General features: G+C 46.3%; 2 protein-coding genes across 4 annotated transcripts in view; one reads left to right on the top strand and one right to left on the bottom strand.

Moving 5' to 3' along the window:
* Positions 1-8,677, bottom strand: part of ptpa (protein phosphatase 2 phosphatase activator) — a 73,446-nt gene extending 64,769 nt beyond the window's left edge. Inside the window, exons 1-2 of one of the 2 annotated variants that reach the window (XM_072488868.1) lie at positions 8,474-8,677; positions 1,995-2,104 (exon numbers count right to left, since the gene is read on the bottom strand). In XM_072488868.1, the coding sequence (XP_072344969.1) occupies positions 1,995-2,104; positions 8,474-8,486 (123 nt within the window). In that variant the 5' untranslated portion in view covers positions 8,487-8,677. Of the gene's footprint in view, positions 1-1,994; positions 2,105-8,373 lie in introns of both variants that reach the window. The other variant, XM_072488867.1, reaches the window with a different exon arrangement.
* Positions 8,678-9,005: 328 nt separating this feature from the next.
* The window catches only part of crata (carnitine O-acetyltransferase a), a 51,440-nt gene continuing 45,990 nt past the window's right edge, over positions 9,006-14,455 (top strand). The window contains exon 1 of one of the 2 annotated variants that reach the window (XM_072488863.1): positions 9,006-9,124. In XM_072488863.1, the coding sequence (XP_072344964.1) occupies positions 9,098-9,124 (27 nt within the window). In that variant the 5' untranslated portion in view covers positions 9,006-9,097. The remainder of the gene's footprint in view (positions 9,125-14,455) is intronic. The other variant, XM_072488864.1, reaches the window with a different exon arrangement.

Below are 14,455 nucleotides of genomic sequence, written 5' to 3'. Positions count from 1 at the left end.
TTGCCACTTGTCAGACTAAAGCCTGAATATTGTCCAGGTCTTGCTGCATTTGGACATGGACTGCTTCATTATCTGAGGAGTCACAAATGGTGCTGAACATTGTGCAGTCATCAGCAAACATCCCCACTTCTGATCTTATGATGGAAGGAAGGTCATTAATGAAGCAGCTGAAGATGGTTGGACCTAGGACACTACCCTGAGGAACTCCTGCAGTGATGTCCTGGAGCTGAAATGATTGACCTCCAACCACCATAACCATCTTCCTTTGTGCCAGGTATGACTCCAACCAGTGGAGAGTTTCCCCAATTTTGATTAACTTCAGTTTTGCTAGGGGTCCTGGATCCCATACTCGGTTAAATGCTGCCTTGATGTCAAGGGCAGTCACTCTCGTCTCACCTCTGGAGTTCAGCTCTTTTGTCCATGTTTGAGGTCAGGAGCTGGATGACCCTGGCGGAAGCCACACTTCACACTTTTAACATAGGAACATATATGGGCTGTACACATGGTCGCAACAGAATTGTTCAAAGATGTGGAAGACTCCAAAGCAAGAAAACCTTCACTTTTTACATGCACTGAACAAATAGCGATTGGATGAATGCAAGCTGACTACACATAATAACACAGAATTATACAGCAAGAAGTCTTACAACACCAGGTTAAAGTATAACAGGTTTGTTTCAAACACTAGCTTTCGGAGCACTGCTCCTTCCTCACCTGAGGAAGGAGCAGTGCTCCGAAAGCTAGTGTTTGAAACAAACCTGTTGGACTTTAACCTGTTGTAAGACTTCTTACTGTGCTTACCCCAGTCCAACGCCGGCATCTCCACATCACAGAATTATACATCATAGAAAGGAGGCCATACAGCCTGTGCTGGCTCCTTGAGAGAACTATCCAATTAGTCCCGCTCTGTTGCTGGTTCCCCAAACCCCTGCATAACTTTCCTTTACAAGTGCTTATCCAATTCCCTTTTGAAATCTCCTGTTAAATCTGCTTCCGCCGCCCTTTCAAAGAACAAAGAAAACTACAGCACAGGCACAGCCCTTCGGCCCTCCAGGCCTACGCCGACCATGCTGCGTGTCTGAACTAAAACCTTCAACCCTTCCGGGGACCATATCCCTCTATTCCGATCCTAGTCACAGAAACCCGGGGAAACAAAGTTTCCCCCCTCTGGTTCTTTTGCCAATGGGTTTAAAATCAATGGAAGGAGCCCTTCATAATTTTGGATATCTTCATTTAATCGTTCCTCGGCCCTTTCTGTTCTAAGGATATTACGAAGGCATTATTCCACAAGGCACAAAGATTGGCACTCAGACGCCCATGTTAATTGTGTGGGACATCTTAAAGCAAAGGAGACAGATTCTTGGTAAGCAAGGGGCTGAAAGGATATTGGGGGTGGGCAGGAATGTGGAGTTGAGGTTACAATCTGATCAGCCATGATCTTAAGGAGTGGTGGGGCTCGAGGGGTTAGTGGTCCTTATTCAGACATTTGTATGTTCTAAACAATGATGGTTTTTTGATGAATTGTTACTGCTGCGAATTTGCACACACCATGCTCCCAAAAACAGCTAAGTGACAATGACCATGATCTGTTTATCAAGATTAAGCGAGGGCTAAATATTGCCCAACATACCGGGGAGCTCGCTCTCCGGGTCTTCTTCAAAATAGTGACAATGGGATCCTTTACATCCACAAGTATATCATATCCTCCAAAGGATGGCACCTGCCTCAGTACTAGGCTGGGAGTAACAGCCTGGATTTGTGCGCTCAGGTCTCTGGACTGGGGATTGAACCCTCAACCTTCTGACTCCAATAGTACTCACGGAGCCATGACAGACATTGCCAGGAAGGCTGCGCCCATAATCAGATGCAGCATGAGTGAGTGGGCAGAGGGTTTCGTCATTTACGATAATTAATAAACTGAAACTCAACTCCATCAGAAAACCCCGGTCACGCCAGCCCCCCAGTAAACCATGTACCCACCAACCATTCAGTACCTTGGAACGCTTCCACTTCCCCATATCTGGGAACATGTTGATCTCTTTCTTTGGTACGATGAAGCTGTGATTGTCGAATGAGATCTGCATCTCGTCTTCAGGGGATGGGCCTGCACACACACACAACCGTTAAAAAAGGAATTTGCATCTTTCTCAGACTTGAGACACCTCAAAGCCCTTTACAGTCAATGTAGAAACTTGGGTCACTATTATAATGCAGAAAACACAGCAGCCAATTTACACACAGCAACTCCCCATAAACAGCAACCTGATAATGAACAGACAGTCTGCTTGGTTTTAAAGTGGAGTTGGATCAGGGCTAAATATCAAATCAAGAGACCAAGAGAAAATTCCCCGATTCTTTAAAAGGAGTACCATAGGAGCGTGTACTTCCACATGACAGCACAGACCCAGCTCAACACCAGAAAGGCAGCACCTCCCTCCGTGCGGCGCTCCCTCCGTGCGGCGCTCCCTCCGTGCCACACTGGGAGTTCCAGTCCCCAAGTCTCACGAGTGGGGTTCAAACCCACAAACTCCTGCCTCAGATTGAACAATTGCCGACACCAAGGGTAATATCACAGGGCCAAATATCAAATTAAGAGAGGGAATCTATCAGAGGGGGAATAAAATATATCCCCAAACAAAAACCATACTCATTTCTCTTTGCACTCAGCATAGGATCGAACAAACCAATTGCAGCTCGTGCAGATCGGGAGCTGATTGGGAATATGGAAGAATCCTCTAGAACAGGTCAACAGAAGAGAAAAAAAACAAAGTTGAAAATTGGAGCGAGCAAATAAAAAACAAAATAATGAAGGAGAGCTGGAAAGACGAAAGAAAAGTAGTTGATTTTTCAGCACAGCCAGGCCCAGATGGGTTAGAGGGCGATTGGAATTTGGGAACTTAGGATAGTCAGTAACACTTGGGGGAAGAGAGCAGTCAATTATTTAGAATCCTGGAGAACAAGCCAACTACTCAATGCTAGGATCGGGCTCACTGCTGTGACGTAGCAGCAGAGGGAACAGAGATACATATGAACAAAGGACGGCAGCTCTTGTAACACTGACAGTTGGCCCCCCATTAAAAATGTAACAGCACTATCCCATTCAGTCCTTTCAGACTGCACAAGCAGCTGCCACAGAACAATGCAGATGATGGAACAGGCGCCTGCAACAAGAGACGCAACCGATGCAACGGGGCAGTGGGGGTTTAATCAGAGTCCGATCAAGACAAACTCACTTTTACCCAGTCAGGTAGGTGCAAGCCCAGCCAATGAGTGCTGGGTTCGGTTATTGAACAGTGAAGGGGTTTACTGACACCCACTAGCCTGTAACCTCCAGGAGGAGTTTATCCTTTTAAACTCATTCTCTCCCCCCTCCCCCATCCAACCCCCAGTCCTAGAGAAGGTGATGATCGGCCTTCTCAATGTTACAAGCGGAGGGCTTGCTAGATTACTCCAGAGGGAAACTGTGTGGGTCTGGAGTCACATATGGGCCCAGGCCGGGAAAGGATGTCAGCTTTCCTTCCCTAAAGGACATTAGTAAGTCAGTTGGGCTTTTATGGCTTTCCGACAGCTTCGCGGTCACTACTGAATTCAGATTCTCAAAAATGCCCATAGTGGGATTTGTAGACAGAGTTTCTCGTTTACTAGTCCAGTAACACAACTACTACACCCGGTAATCGGTGAATTATCAATCAGGAGCAGTAATCCTGTTTGAATACATCACCTTCAACCTAGAAGTACTGAAGCCAAGAGCATCAACCCCACTGCTGTCCCAACACAGGACAGCGATCAAACATGGAGCTCCATGCTCTCCCTATCACAGTACGAAGCCAGGAAGCCCATTTACCCGGTGTGCCCCTGAGAAAAGGTTTAAAGAGAAAGAATCAGGCAGGAGAAACTTGTGATTTGGAACACCCCTGCCTGAAAGGGCAGCGGAAACAAATTCAATAGGAACTTTGCAAAGGGAACTGGAAAAAAACTTGAAAAGGAAAAAGAATTGCAGGGCTGTGGGGAAAAAGTGGGCTAGAGGAGAGTGGGACTAGTTGGTTCAGTGTTATTTCATAGAGAGATAAATAAACCCCGTGCAGAAGCCAACGTGGAGGAGGAGAGTCAAGGACCCATTACACTGAGTCAGCAGAGAAATCATGAATGTCATCCTGTCAGGTTATGTAGTGAGTCCAGTTTCAGTCCTGGTCTGAGAGCAATCGCTTCAAGTTTTTTTTAAATAAATTTAGAGTACCCAATTCATTTTTCCAATTAAGGTGCAACCTACCTTGCACATCTTTGGGTTGTGGGGGCGAAACTCACACAAACACGGGGAGAATGTGCAAACTCCACACGGCAGTGCCCCCAGAGCCGGGATCGAACCTGGGACCCCGGCGCCGTGAGACTGCAGTGCTACCACTGCGCCACCATGCTGCCCTTCAAACGCTTCAAGTTGACAGGTGCATAAATGCAAATTCTTCTGTAAAGCACGGCAGGATGGCATCCAGCCCTTCACGCCTGTCTTGCTCTTTGAATGAGCTGTCCAATGTTTCTAAACCGTTCACTCATTCCCCCATAGCTCCGCAAAATCTGTCCCTTTGAATAATTTATCTAATTATGTTTCCAACATCCTTTTAGGCAACACATTCCAGATTTGCGTAAAGAAAATTTCCTGGTTCTCTGGTTATTTTACCGATTCTCTTCAATCTGGTTACCAACCCTCTTCGTAGTGAAAACAGTTCCTCCTCATTTATTCCATGAAACCTGACGGAAGGGATCATCGATCATCAAGCAGCACTTACTCAGCAATAACCTGTTCATTGATGCTCAGTTTGGATTCCGCCAGGGCAAATCCGCTCCTGACCACATTGCAGCTTTGGTCCGCAACGGAATCCAAAGGTGATGGTAGAAGCTAAATTCAAAGGCTTCACAGCACCAAACATCACGTACAAAATCCAGCTCACACAGCCAATCATCAGGATGGGTGATGGTACGGGGCAGCACAGGCCAGGTGATTTTCTGATATTGTCAATATTTAAACTACATTTCCCTAATGGAGAAACAAGGAGAGAGAATAACCAAACAAAAAATATAGCCCCTTTCATACTTTTTGAAGTGCTGTCAATGTTGGAATGCAAGAAACCTGGCAATTTGTCTGTGGGAGATTGGTGTACGCAAAGTGATCATAACTAGATGGGCGGCACGGCAGTTAGCACAGTTGCTTCACAGCGCCAGGGTCCTGGGTTCGATTCCGGGCTTGGGTCACAGTCTGTGCGGAGTCTGCACACTCTCCCAGTGTCTGCGTGGGTTAGAACTCAGATTCTATCAAGTTAAAGAATGGCTGTCGAAGAGGAAATAGGTCCATGCGGGTAAAAGGCAAGCTCTGGCACGTTGCTAGGAAGCATAAATTCATCAGTATCCGGAATGGTCCAGAATTGGGAATCACCCGAGGCTTTGCCCAGATTTGGGACTCAAAGTTCTAAGGAAGGACCTCTACTATCTGAGATTTTGTGTGATATGTGCGATCAAGTTTTCCTGCTTTGAACTGCACTGTGCATGTCTTTTTTTGGTGATGCAATGCTTGCTTCATAGACCTAAGTTTGGGCTGACTCCATTTCCAACTAATAAGACGTGCTCTTTCCCCTGCAGCAATGTCTCCTTGCAGTCATGTCATTCAGTCCCCGTCAAGGAACTAGAACAATGCACTGTAACTGAAGGATTGAGGGGGGCGGAAAAAAATATCAGCCAGGGCTCCGACTCCTGATCAGCGGTGGGACATCCGTGGGGACAAGGCGAAGACAGCAGCTGGGTTCCGCTGTCTTGCCCTCCACCATTGAACGAGCTGCAGTCACACCCTCTCCGAGTACCCCAGTAACAGTCAACCTGCAGACCCAGTCCCCAGTGGCTGGTTTAGCACACTGGGCTAAATCGCTGGCTTTTAAAGCAGACCGAGTCAGGCCAGCAGCACGGTTCAATTCCCGTACCAGCCTCCCCGAACAGGCGCCGGAATGTGGAGACTAGGGGCTTTTCACAGTAACTTCATTTGAAGCCCACTTGTGACAATAAGCGATTTTCATTTCAGTAAGAAACATCCACAAAATAGGAGGAATAGGCCATTCAGCCCTTCAAGCTTACTCCGTGATTCAACGTGATCATGGTTGATATTCTAACTCAACGCCATGCACCAGTATTCTCCCTTGACACCTTTAGTGTCTTAGAGTCAATGTCTTCAGGGAAGGAATGGGAAATAAATTAACTTTTTGAAAAAAACAATCCTGCAATGACTGTCACATAATAATCTGGGCTTTCTGTCAGCTTTAAATTAACTGGATTCTTCCTCCGAACTACTTTTTTTTTTCTTTAAAAATTTAGAGTGCCCAATTCTTTTCTTTCCAATTAATGGGCAATTTAGCATGGCCAATCCACCTACTCTGCACATCTTTGGGGTGTGGGGGTGAGACCCACGCAGACACGGGGAGAATGTACAAACTCCCCACGGACAGTGACCCGGGGCCGGGATCAAAACCGGGTGCTCGGTGCCGTGAGGCAGCGGTGCTAACCACTGTGTCACTGGGCCACCCACCTCCAAACTACTCTGTTATTACTGCTAAAGTTGCTTTCCGTATTTTGAAAGATGGTACCCAAATGTTAAAATCATCAACAAGATATGATCACTATATGATTGAATTTGGTGTGGATTATACATGACCTGTGGAAGGAAATGGGAAAAGGAGCTGAGAAGGCAGTGTGGTCACACAGAATCGCTGGGAGGTGAGTCCATAAAGAGTCACTGCCCTCAGACTGGGAAGAAACTGGAGAGAGAATATTTCACTCTGTAACCCACCAATACAAACCATTTCATTGGACAAGTTGGTGCACAATAGGCCGCCCGATGTGAATTGTCCCAGGTTCAATTCCGGACCTGGGTAACTGTCTGTGCAGAGTTTGCACATTCTCCGAGTCTGCGTGGGTTTCCTCCTACAATCCAAAGATGTGATTTGTGGATTGGCCGTGCTAAAATTTCCCCTTAGTGTTCAAAGATGTGCACATTAGGTGGGGTTGCACGGATAGAAGGGGGGGGGGGAAAGAGATGCTCTTTCAGAGTCAGTGGCCTCATTCTGCACTGTAGGGATTCTACGAAAACAACTGCAAGAGGGAGTAATTACCTTACGACAGGCTTACACAAGCTGACCCCCATTACAAATGTGGATATAAAGGCATCACAGTGGCACAGTGGTTAGCACTGCTGCCCCACAGCACCGAGGTCCCAGATTTGATCCCGGCTCTGGGTCACTGTCCATGTGGAGTTTGCACATTCTCCCCGTGCTCGAGTGGGTTTTGCCCCCACAACCCAAAGATGTGCAGGGTAGGTGGATTGGCCACGCAATTGTCCCGTAATTGGAAAAAATGAATTGGGTACTCTTAATTTATTTTTTAAAAAACAAATATGGATATAAGATATAATCGGCATGACTTTAAAATGAAGACTGAATTAAATCTGCCTGTCGCACTTCAATTGTTCCCCATTCTCGGCCCCCGCTTCACTTTTAGACTGAAGCTCGTCTTGACTCCCTAAAGGGGAGGTATCCTGATAAAGATATCAAAAGATACGGCGCCACAGTTATGTTGAATTTACTAACACAGGAACAGGACTTTCATCCGATGGTCCATGCTGGTCCTTATACTCCCCACAAGCCTCCTCCCACCCCATTTCCTCTCACCCTATTAGCGTATCCTACAATGTCTTTCTCCCTCATGTGTTTATCCAGCTTCCCTTTCAACGCACCTATGTTGCTCACCTCAACCACTCCTGGTGGGAAGTCTGGGAGTTGGATGGCAGCTGTGGTTTCACTGAGGCTCTTTCAGATGAGCCTGGTGGGTGACCTCAGGCAACTTTGAGCCCAGGTCCCAGGAACCAACTGCAACATCTCGGCGTGAACAGAGGCAGTCTGGCCCAGCTAGCAATGTGGGAATAGCAAGGGCACTGGCTGGAGTGGGTGCGAGTGACGCGAGGATACAGCCATGATCCCAATCAATCAATGATGGAATAGGCCTGAAGGGGCTGAATGGCCTCTTCCTGCTCCTCCTGACAACCAAGTGCTCACTCACAGGGTGCTTGAGAAATTCCTGCAGTGGCCCTGCATCCAGAATTCACCACACTTGACCAGGAAAGCGGAGAGTGGACAACAATAATTCAATTTGAGGCATTGAGCAGAGGATTGACTACAATTAGGACCCAGGGCAGCCCTGGTGTGATTGTAGAGGCGCCAGAAAGAACATTGTGAATACTTTTAAAGGTGGCTGTGTTTTTTTTTTTTAAAGTGGAAATAACAAGAGTGAGGGAAGGGTGGTGCAGAGAGAGGGAGCTGGGGCAGTTTCTCAGACACTAACCTGACTCACTGGAACCTGCCATGTTCACAACCTGCTGCTAACTCCTTCACAACAGCGCGGCCGGAAGCACAACCCAAAACCCCGCCCTTCGCTCCTTCACCTTCACAATCCATTATTTTGTCCTCCCGTTCAAACCGCGAATCGGCGCCACCCCGCTGCGTTTGAGAGCGAGGGGAATATTAAATCGTGCTCTTATTTCGACCCGAAGTCGATATCGACCATGAAGGCGCGCGCGGGCGGCTGTCAACAAGCTGCGGACGAACGGCCGAGGGGGGCCGGGCCTGGACCTCCCGCCATCATTGTGAGGGGCAGAAGGTCCCAACCTGCTCTGGCGGCTGTCGACAAAAAGGGATTTTTTTTCTCCCCCCCCCCCTTCCCCCAGAGAGCAGACGGGAGTTTTAATTCTCAGCCTTTTAGCGACCGGTGTCAGTTTGGGGGGGGGAAAAAGAGTTTTCCGTGCACGCCAACCGTCCCTGCCCCGCACAAAGATGGCGGCGCCTCCCGGGAGCGTCGAGGGGGCGGGAAGGGGGGGACGGCGAAGGTCACGCCTCTGCCGGCCGGCGATTGGGCGGAAAGCCACCGTGACGTCAGAGGCCGCGATGCGATTGGACGGCCGGGGTGTCAGTCGCGCCGCCGGGCTCCGCCCTCCAGCTGAGCGCTGGGCTCCCCGACGCTGGGCGTTTGTCCGAAGGTCCTTCGCACTACCCACCGGTCACCAGGCAAGATGTGGGCCATTCTACGACAGGCCAAGGTGAGTGCCACCCATTCACTTCGTGTCTCTTTAGGCCGTGGCACTTGCGGCCTTGTGCCTCAGCGCCAGGGGGGGCTGGGCTGGGCCACGGCGACCAGGAAAGCTCACTCCCCAGCCCTGTGCTGATTTAGCTGAAGTGAGCCTACCTGGCAAAGCTAGGAGGCTCAGACACTTCTCCTCAGTGCACTTAGACAACACATGCCCTCTGCCATAAATCCTGTATAAAAGGACAGCTAGACTGCAATACCTATTAGGATCCCGAACAAGAATATATATACCTTAAATACCACAACAACCAGGGTTTTACTTCTGTGCAGAATCCCTAACCTTGCGGGACCAAACTGAAACACCTCTGTTCAGATTAGACTTCTAGGACCTGGTTCCTCACATCAACTATGTCATCTGTACCAAAAGCATACAGCATTCTTTTGTCTCTTCTTGCAAGGGGCAGCACGGTAGCCTTGTGGATAGCACAATTGCTTCACAGCTCCAGGGTCCCAGGTTCGATTCCGGCTTGGGTCACTGTCTGTGCGGAGTCTGCACATCCTCCCCGTGTGTGCGTGGGTTTCCTCCGGGTGCTCCGGTTTCCTCCCACAGTCCAAAGATGTGCGGGTTTGGTGGATTGGCCATGATAAATTGCCCTTAGTGTTCAAAATTACCCTTAGTGTTGGGTGGGGTTACTGGGTTATGGGGATACGGTGGAGGTGTTGACCTTGGGTATGGTGCTCTTTCCAGGAGCCGGTGCAGACTCGATGGGCCGAATGGCCTCCTTCTGCACTGTAAATTCTATGAAACTATATCCCTTGACTTCTTTAGCCAGGACTGAATACAACACCCCTCAAATTATCTATACCCCAGGGATCCTTCAAACCGAAACAATATATTCCATTAGCTAGCTACCTGTAAACGAGTAAATGGTTCTCGAGATCTATTAGCAGAACTACTGCACCTGTAAATCGATGATTATCTCACTTTTATGACACCTTAATCATTGCCCTAGCAGTCATACTGCCTTTATGCATCTTAACCCAAGTTTTAATAACATTACTGCCAAAAATATATAAAATGACACTTTCTGATATTCATCACACTTAACATGGGAGAACAGCCAGCTCACGCTGACCAGGTTCACACCGATAGTATGGCCACTTGAGTGAAGCAGTTGTGAGCGGGGTGCGGTTTTTTAAAAGAATTTACCTATTTTACTGAAGAATGTCTGTCGATCTTTCTATGTCACTCAGTTCTCAGATGCAAATTGATGAGCTGAATCCTCACCTTTCTCAATGCTGAACGTAGCCCTTGAACAAAAGGGCAGATGTCCATCCTTGACCTCAATTCATCAACCTCAATTCATTGACCTCAAATGGAAAATTGTGTTTTTTATAGACATTGAGTTTAAACAAGATTGGAATGCGCTTTTGGAACTCTTTCAACACCACAACCTCCCTGCCCCTGCTCCCGCCCCTCCAATGATTAAGCATTTTACAGAAGTTATCCAGACTTGTAGATTACTGGGGGACATGACATGGTGGCCAGCAACTGTAGGATCTCACTCCAGCAGAAATTAAGGTCGGTTACTGAACCTAATTTGGGATCCAGGGTTAAATCCTGAAATTATGGGAGACTTTGCGCCTCATTTTGGTAATCTGAAAGCCTGTGTTCAATCGATTTCGCACAGAAAGGGTTAGATTGGGTGGCACGGTAGCACAGTGGTTAGCACGGTTGCATCACAACACCAGGGTCCCGAGTTTGATTCCCGCTTGGGTTACTGTCTTTGCGGAGTCTGCACGTTCTCCCGGTGCTCCGGTTTCCTCCCACAAGTTACGAAAGATGAGCTTGTTAGGTGAATTGGACATTCTGAATTCTCCCTCTGTACTCGAACAAGCATCGGAGTGTGGCGACGAGGGGATTTTCACAGTAACTTCATTGCAGGGTTTACTGTAAACCTACTTGTGACACTAATAAAGATGATTATTATTAGAAAGTCTGCAATGTGTGGCAGGAAGTTTTTTTTCTGCATTTACTTTGCTCCAAAGTATGATTTATTACGATTGTGTCTAACAAGATTTAGTTTAAACCAAGCAACATTGCCCATTGAAGATTAAATTTAGATCAGCTCTTATTAATTTAGAACGCAATGAACAAATCCCACATTCATCAGTCGATCTGACTTGAGGATTTATTTGGTTACAAGGGTTAGATTACAACGGTATGATGCATTTAATACCAACCCCCCCCCGAACAACCTTTTAAGTTAATTATTTGTCTTGAAAGTACAAAGGCCGTCTTGTAGGCATTCTTTTGTCTTTTCTTACAAGAATGTCTTGTAGTGAGTAAAGATAATGTTTGTTTCGTGGGACAGAATATAAGCAAAATTCAGATAAACAAGGCTTTGAATATAAATCCAGATGACACATTACACACCTACTCCAAGGATGACCGTCTCTTTTTTAAAAATAAATTTAGAGTACCCAATTAGTTTCTTTCCCAATTAAGGGGCAATTTAGCATGGCCAATTCACCTCCGGCCAGACTGTCTGCCTACCGACCCCTTTAATTGCACTCTTATTTGATGTTTCTAAGTTTCTGTTGATCTTTGTTATGTTTGGGCAGTACCCCTAACAGGAGTGGCGCTTTTTTACTTTGTCCCTAAGTTTGTTTCCTTTCTTCTATTTTGTTGGTGGACCTTAAAAGAGTGGCCAATTCACCTACCGGGCACATCTTTTGGGTTGGGGGGGGGGGGGTGAGAGTGACTCATGCAAACACGGGGAGAATGTGCAAGCTCCACACAGAAAACCTTTTTAAAAAATCTTTCATGGCCTGTGGCATCGCTGACAAAGCCAGCATTTGTTAACTATCCCTAATTGCCCTTGAACTGAGTGGTTTGCTAGGTCGGTTAAGAGTCAAGCACATTGCTTTGGACCTTGTGATGAATGTAGGAATTTCAGATGTATTGTACTATAGGTATTTAGTGCAGTAAGAGTTAAAATCCTGGGTTAGTGTGTGTGTGACTGCTGTGGTCATGTTTTAAAAGAATCCTTGTTTGAAAGGCAAATTTATTTTGGTAGCCAGGAGTTCAATCAAAAACTTGGCAAATGGAATTTTGTTTTGATTAATGGAGTTAATTAGATTTCAGCTTGGTAAGGTGATGTCATTGCTGGCTGGAGCTAAGGCATCAGGCAATTTGAGAAAGCAATTCAGTTCTGAGCTGAATGAAGCTGTGTCCAGAAGTGAAGGAGTTGTGCTCTCACTGCAGTTCAGTTAAAAGAGATTAACAGTCTTTAAAGCAATGCAGACAACAAGGGGGAGCTGAAACAAGCTGAGAAACATCTTCTGAAGCTATGTAGCCAGAGTTTATGCATGGGTCTGACAGGACTCAGATCTTTTCTTTAAAGCAGTATCAAGAGATCTCTCTTTCTCAAACAAACTCTGTAAAGCATTCCTCTGAGCCATTGGTAGTTAGTGGATTGAAAGCCGAGATTTTTTTTTTTCATGTTGTTTAAGTGGGAATAAAGATAGCAATTAAGGGTATAGTAGACACTCAATTGAGTAGTATTGTTTAAGGGGTAATTGTAAGGTATTTTCCAGTGTGATGTTAAAGATTTTAATACTGTGTTAGTAATAACGTTTGTTTTAATATCTCTATTTATTTGTGTGATCATTCCTGGAGCCTCACAGTCTTACAAATTTTTGTTAAAATATTGGGGTTTCTGTCCAGTATGTTAGCGTCAGTTTGGGTCTGGTCTGGGATCATAACCTGGAGTCACAGGTAGACCAGAACAGGCCAGGTAAGGGTATTTCTGAAAGGACATTAGATGGCAGTTACGTGATTGCCATTACTGAGACTAGCTTTCAATTCCAGAATTATTTATTAATTGATTGAATTCAAATTCCACCAGCTTCTATGGTAAGATGTGACTCCCATGTCTCCCTGAGCAATAGCCTGAGTCTCCAGATTATGAGTCCAATGACATTAGCACACACCAGAGGGGTTTTATTTTCTCCTCTCCTCTCTCTTGAGGGCACTGTACCACATTGGTGCTGATCAATAACTGTCATAAGAAATGGGAGCAAAATTAGCCATTGAGCACTTCGAGCCAGCTCCATTATTCAATAAAATCATGCCTGGTTGACGTTAACCCCATGTCCCTGGGCGGCACGGTGGCGCAGTGGTTAGCACTGCTGCCTCAGATGCTGAGGACCCGGATTCCATCCCGGCCCCAGGTAATAATAATAATAATCGCTTATTGTCACAAGTAGGCTTCAATGAAGTTACTGTGTTCGGGGAGGCCGGCACGGTAATTGAACCCGCGCTGCTGCCTTGTTCTGCACTACAAGTCAGCTATTTAGCCCACTGTGCTAAACCAGCCCAGGTCACTGTCCGTGTGGAGTTTGCACATTCTCCCCGTGTCTGTATGGGTCTCAGCCCCACAACCCAAAGATAATCAGAGTGGGTGGATTGGCCACGCTAAATTGCCCCTTAATTGGAAAAGAACATTGGGTATTCAAAAAACTTTTTTAACTCCATGTTCCTACCCTATCCACATACCTGTTGATTCTCTGAATATATTAAAATCTATTCTTCTTTGTATTGAATATGATGAACATCTAGAGCTCTCTGGGTTGAGAATTCAAAGACATTTTATGAACTTTTTGAAGAATAAAGGAATAAAGAGTTGTGGTGTTCGGGCGGGAAAGTGGAGCTGAGTCCACAAACGATCAGCCATGATCTCATTGAATGGCGGAGCAGGCTCGAGGGGCCAGATGGCCTACTCCTGCTCCTGCTCCTAGTTCTTATGTTCTTACCAATCAACTTTTCTAGTGACAACCATGTCCTGAAACTGACTAACATAATAATGTTAAATATGTAGTCAGGCAGCTATTAGTTGATGGAAGGATATTTACGTTTCTATAGCAGCTATGATTTACTCCAATTGTACAAAAGTGGCTTGTGGCTAAACATAGCAACCAATTTCTAAACGGCAAGACCCAGTTCATCTGTGTTTGATTTTGTTTGAGGCATAAATATTGGTCCAGGACATCACACGAGAGAACTCTAGAACTGGAACTCCCCTGATGCCCTCTGCGTTGTGGGTCTTCGACAGTTACCTGAGGGTAGACAGGACCTTGGTTAGTGTCTCTTCAGAAGACGTCATTGCGGACACTGCAGCACTCCTTCAGGACTGCATCAAAGTTCCAGTCTAGGCAATGAATTCAAAATCCTCCCAATGTGGCTTGATTCAGAAAAGAGACCGCTACCTATCGAAGCAAGCTAACCCTTCATTAAGGATTGAAACATCCTCAATTTGGATTGACGAGCATATTATTTAGG

This window comes from Scyliorhinus torazame, chromosome 22 (genome assembly GCF_047496885.1).
Source record: "Scyliorhinus torazame isolate Kashiwa2021f chromosome 22, sScyTor2.1, whole genome shotgun sequence".
In the NCBI taxonomy this organism is placed as follows: domain Eukaryota; kingdom Metazoa; phylum Chordata; class Chondrichthyes; order Carcharhiniformes; family Scyliorhinidae; genus Scyliorhinus; species Scyliorhinus torazame.
This window is presented reverse-complemented; position numbering and strand designations above follow the sequence as displayed.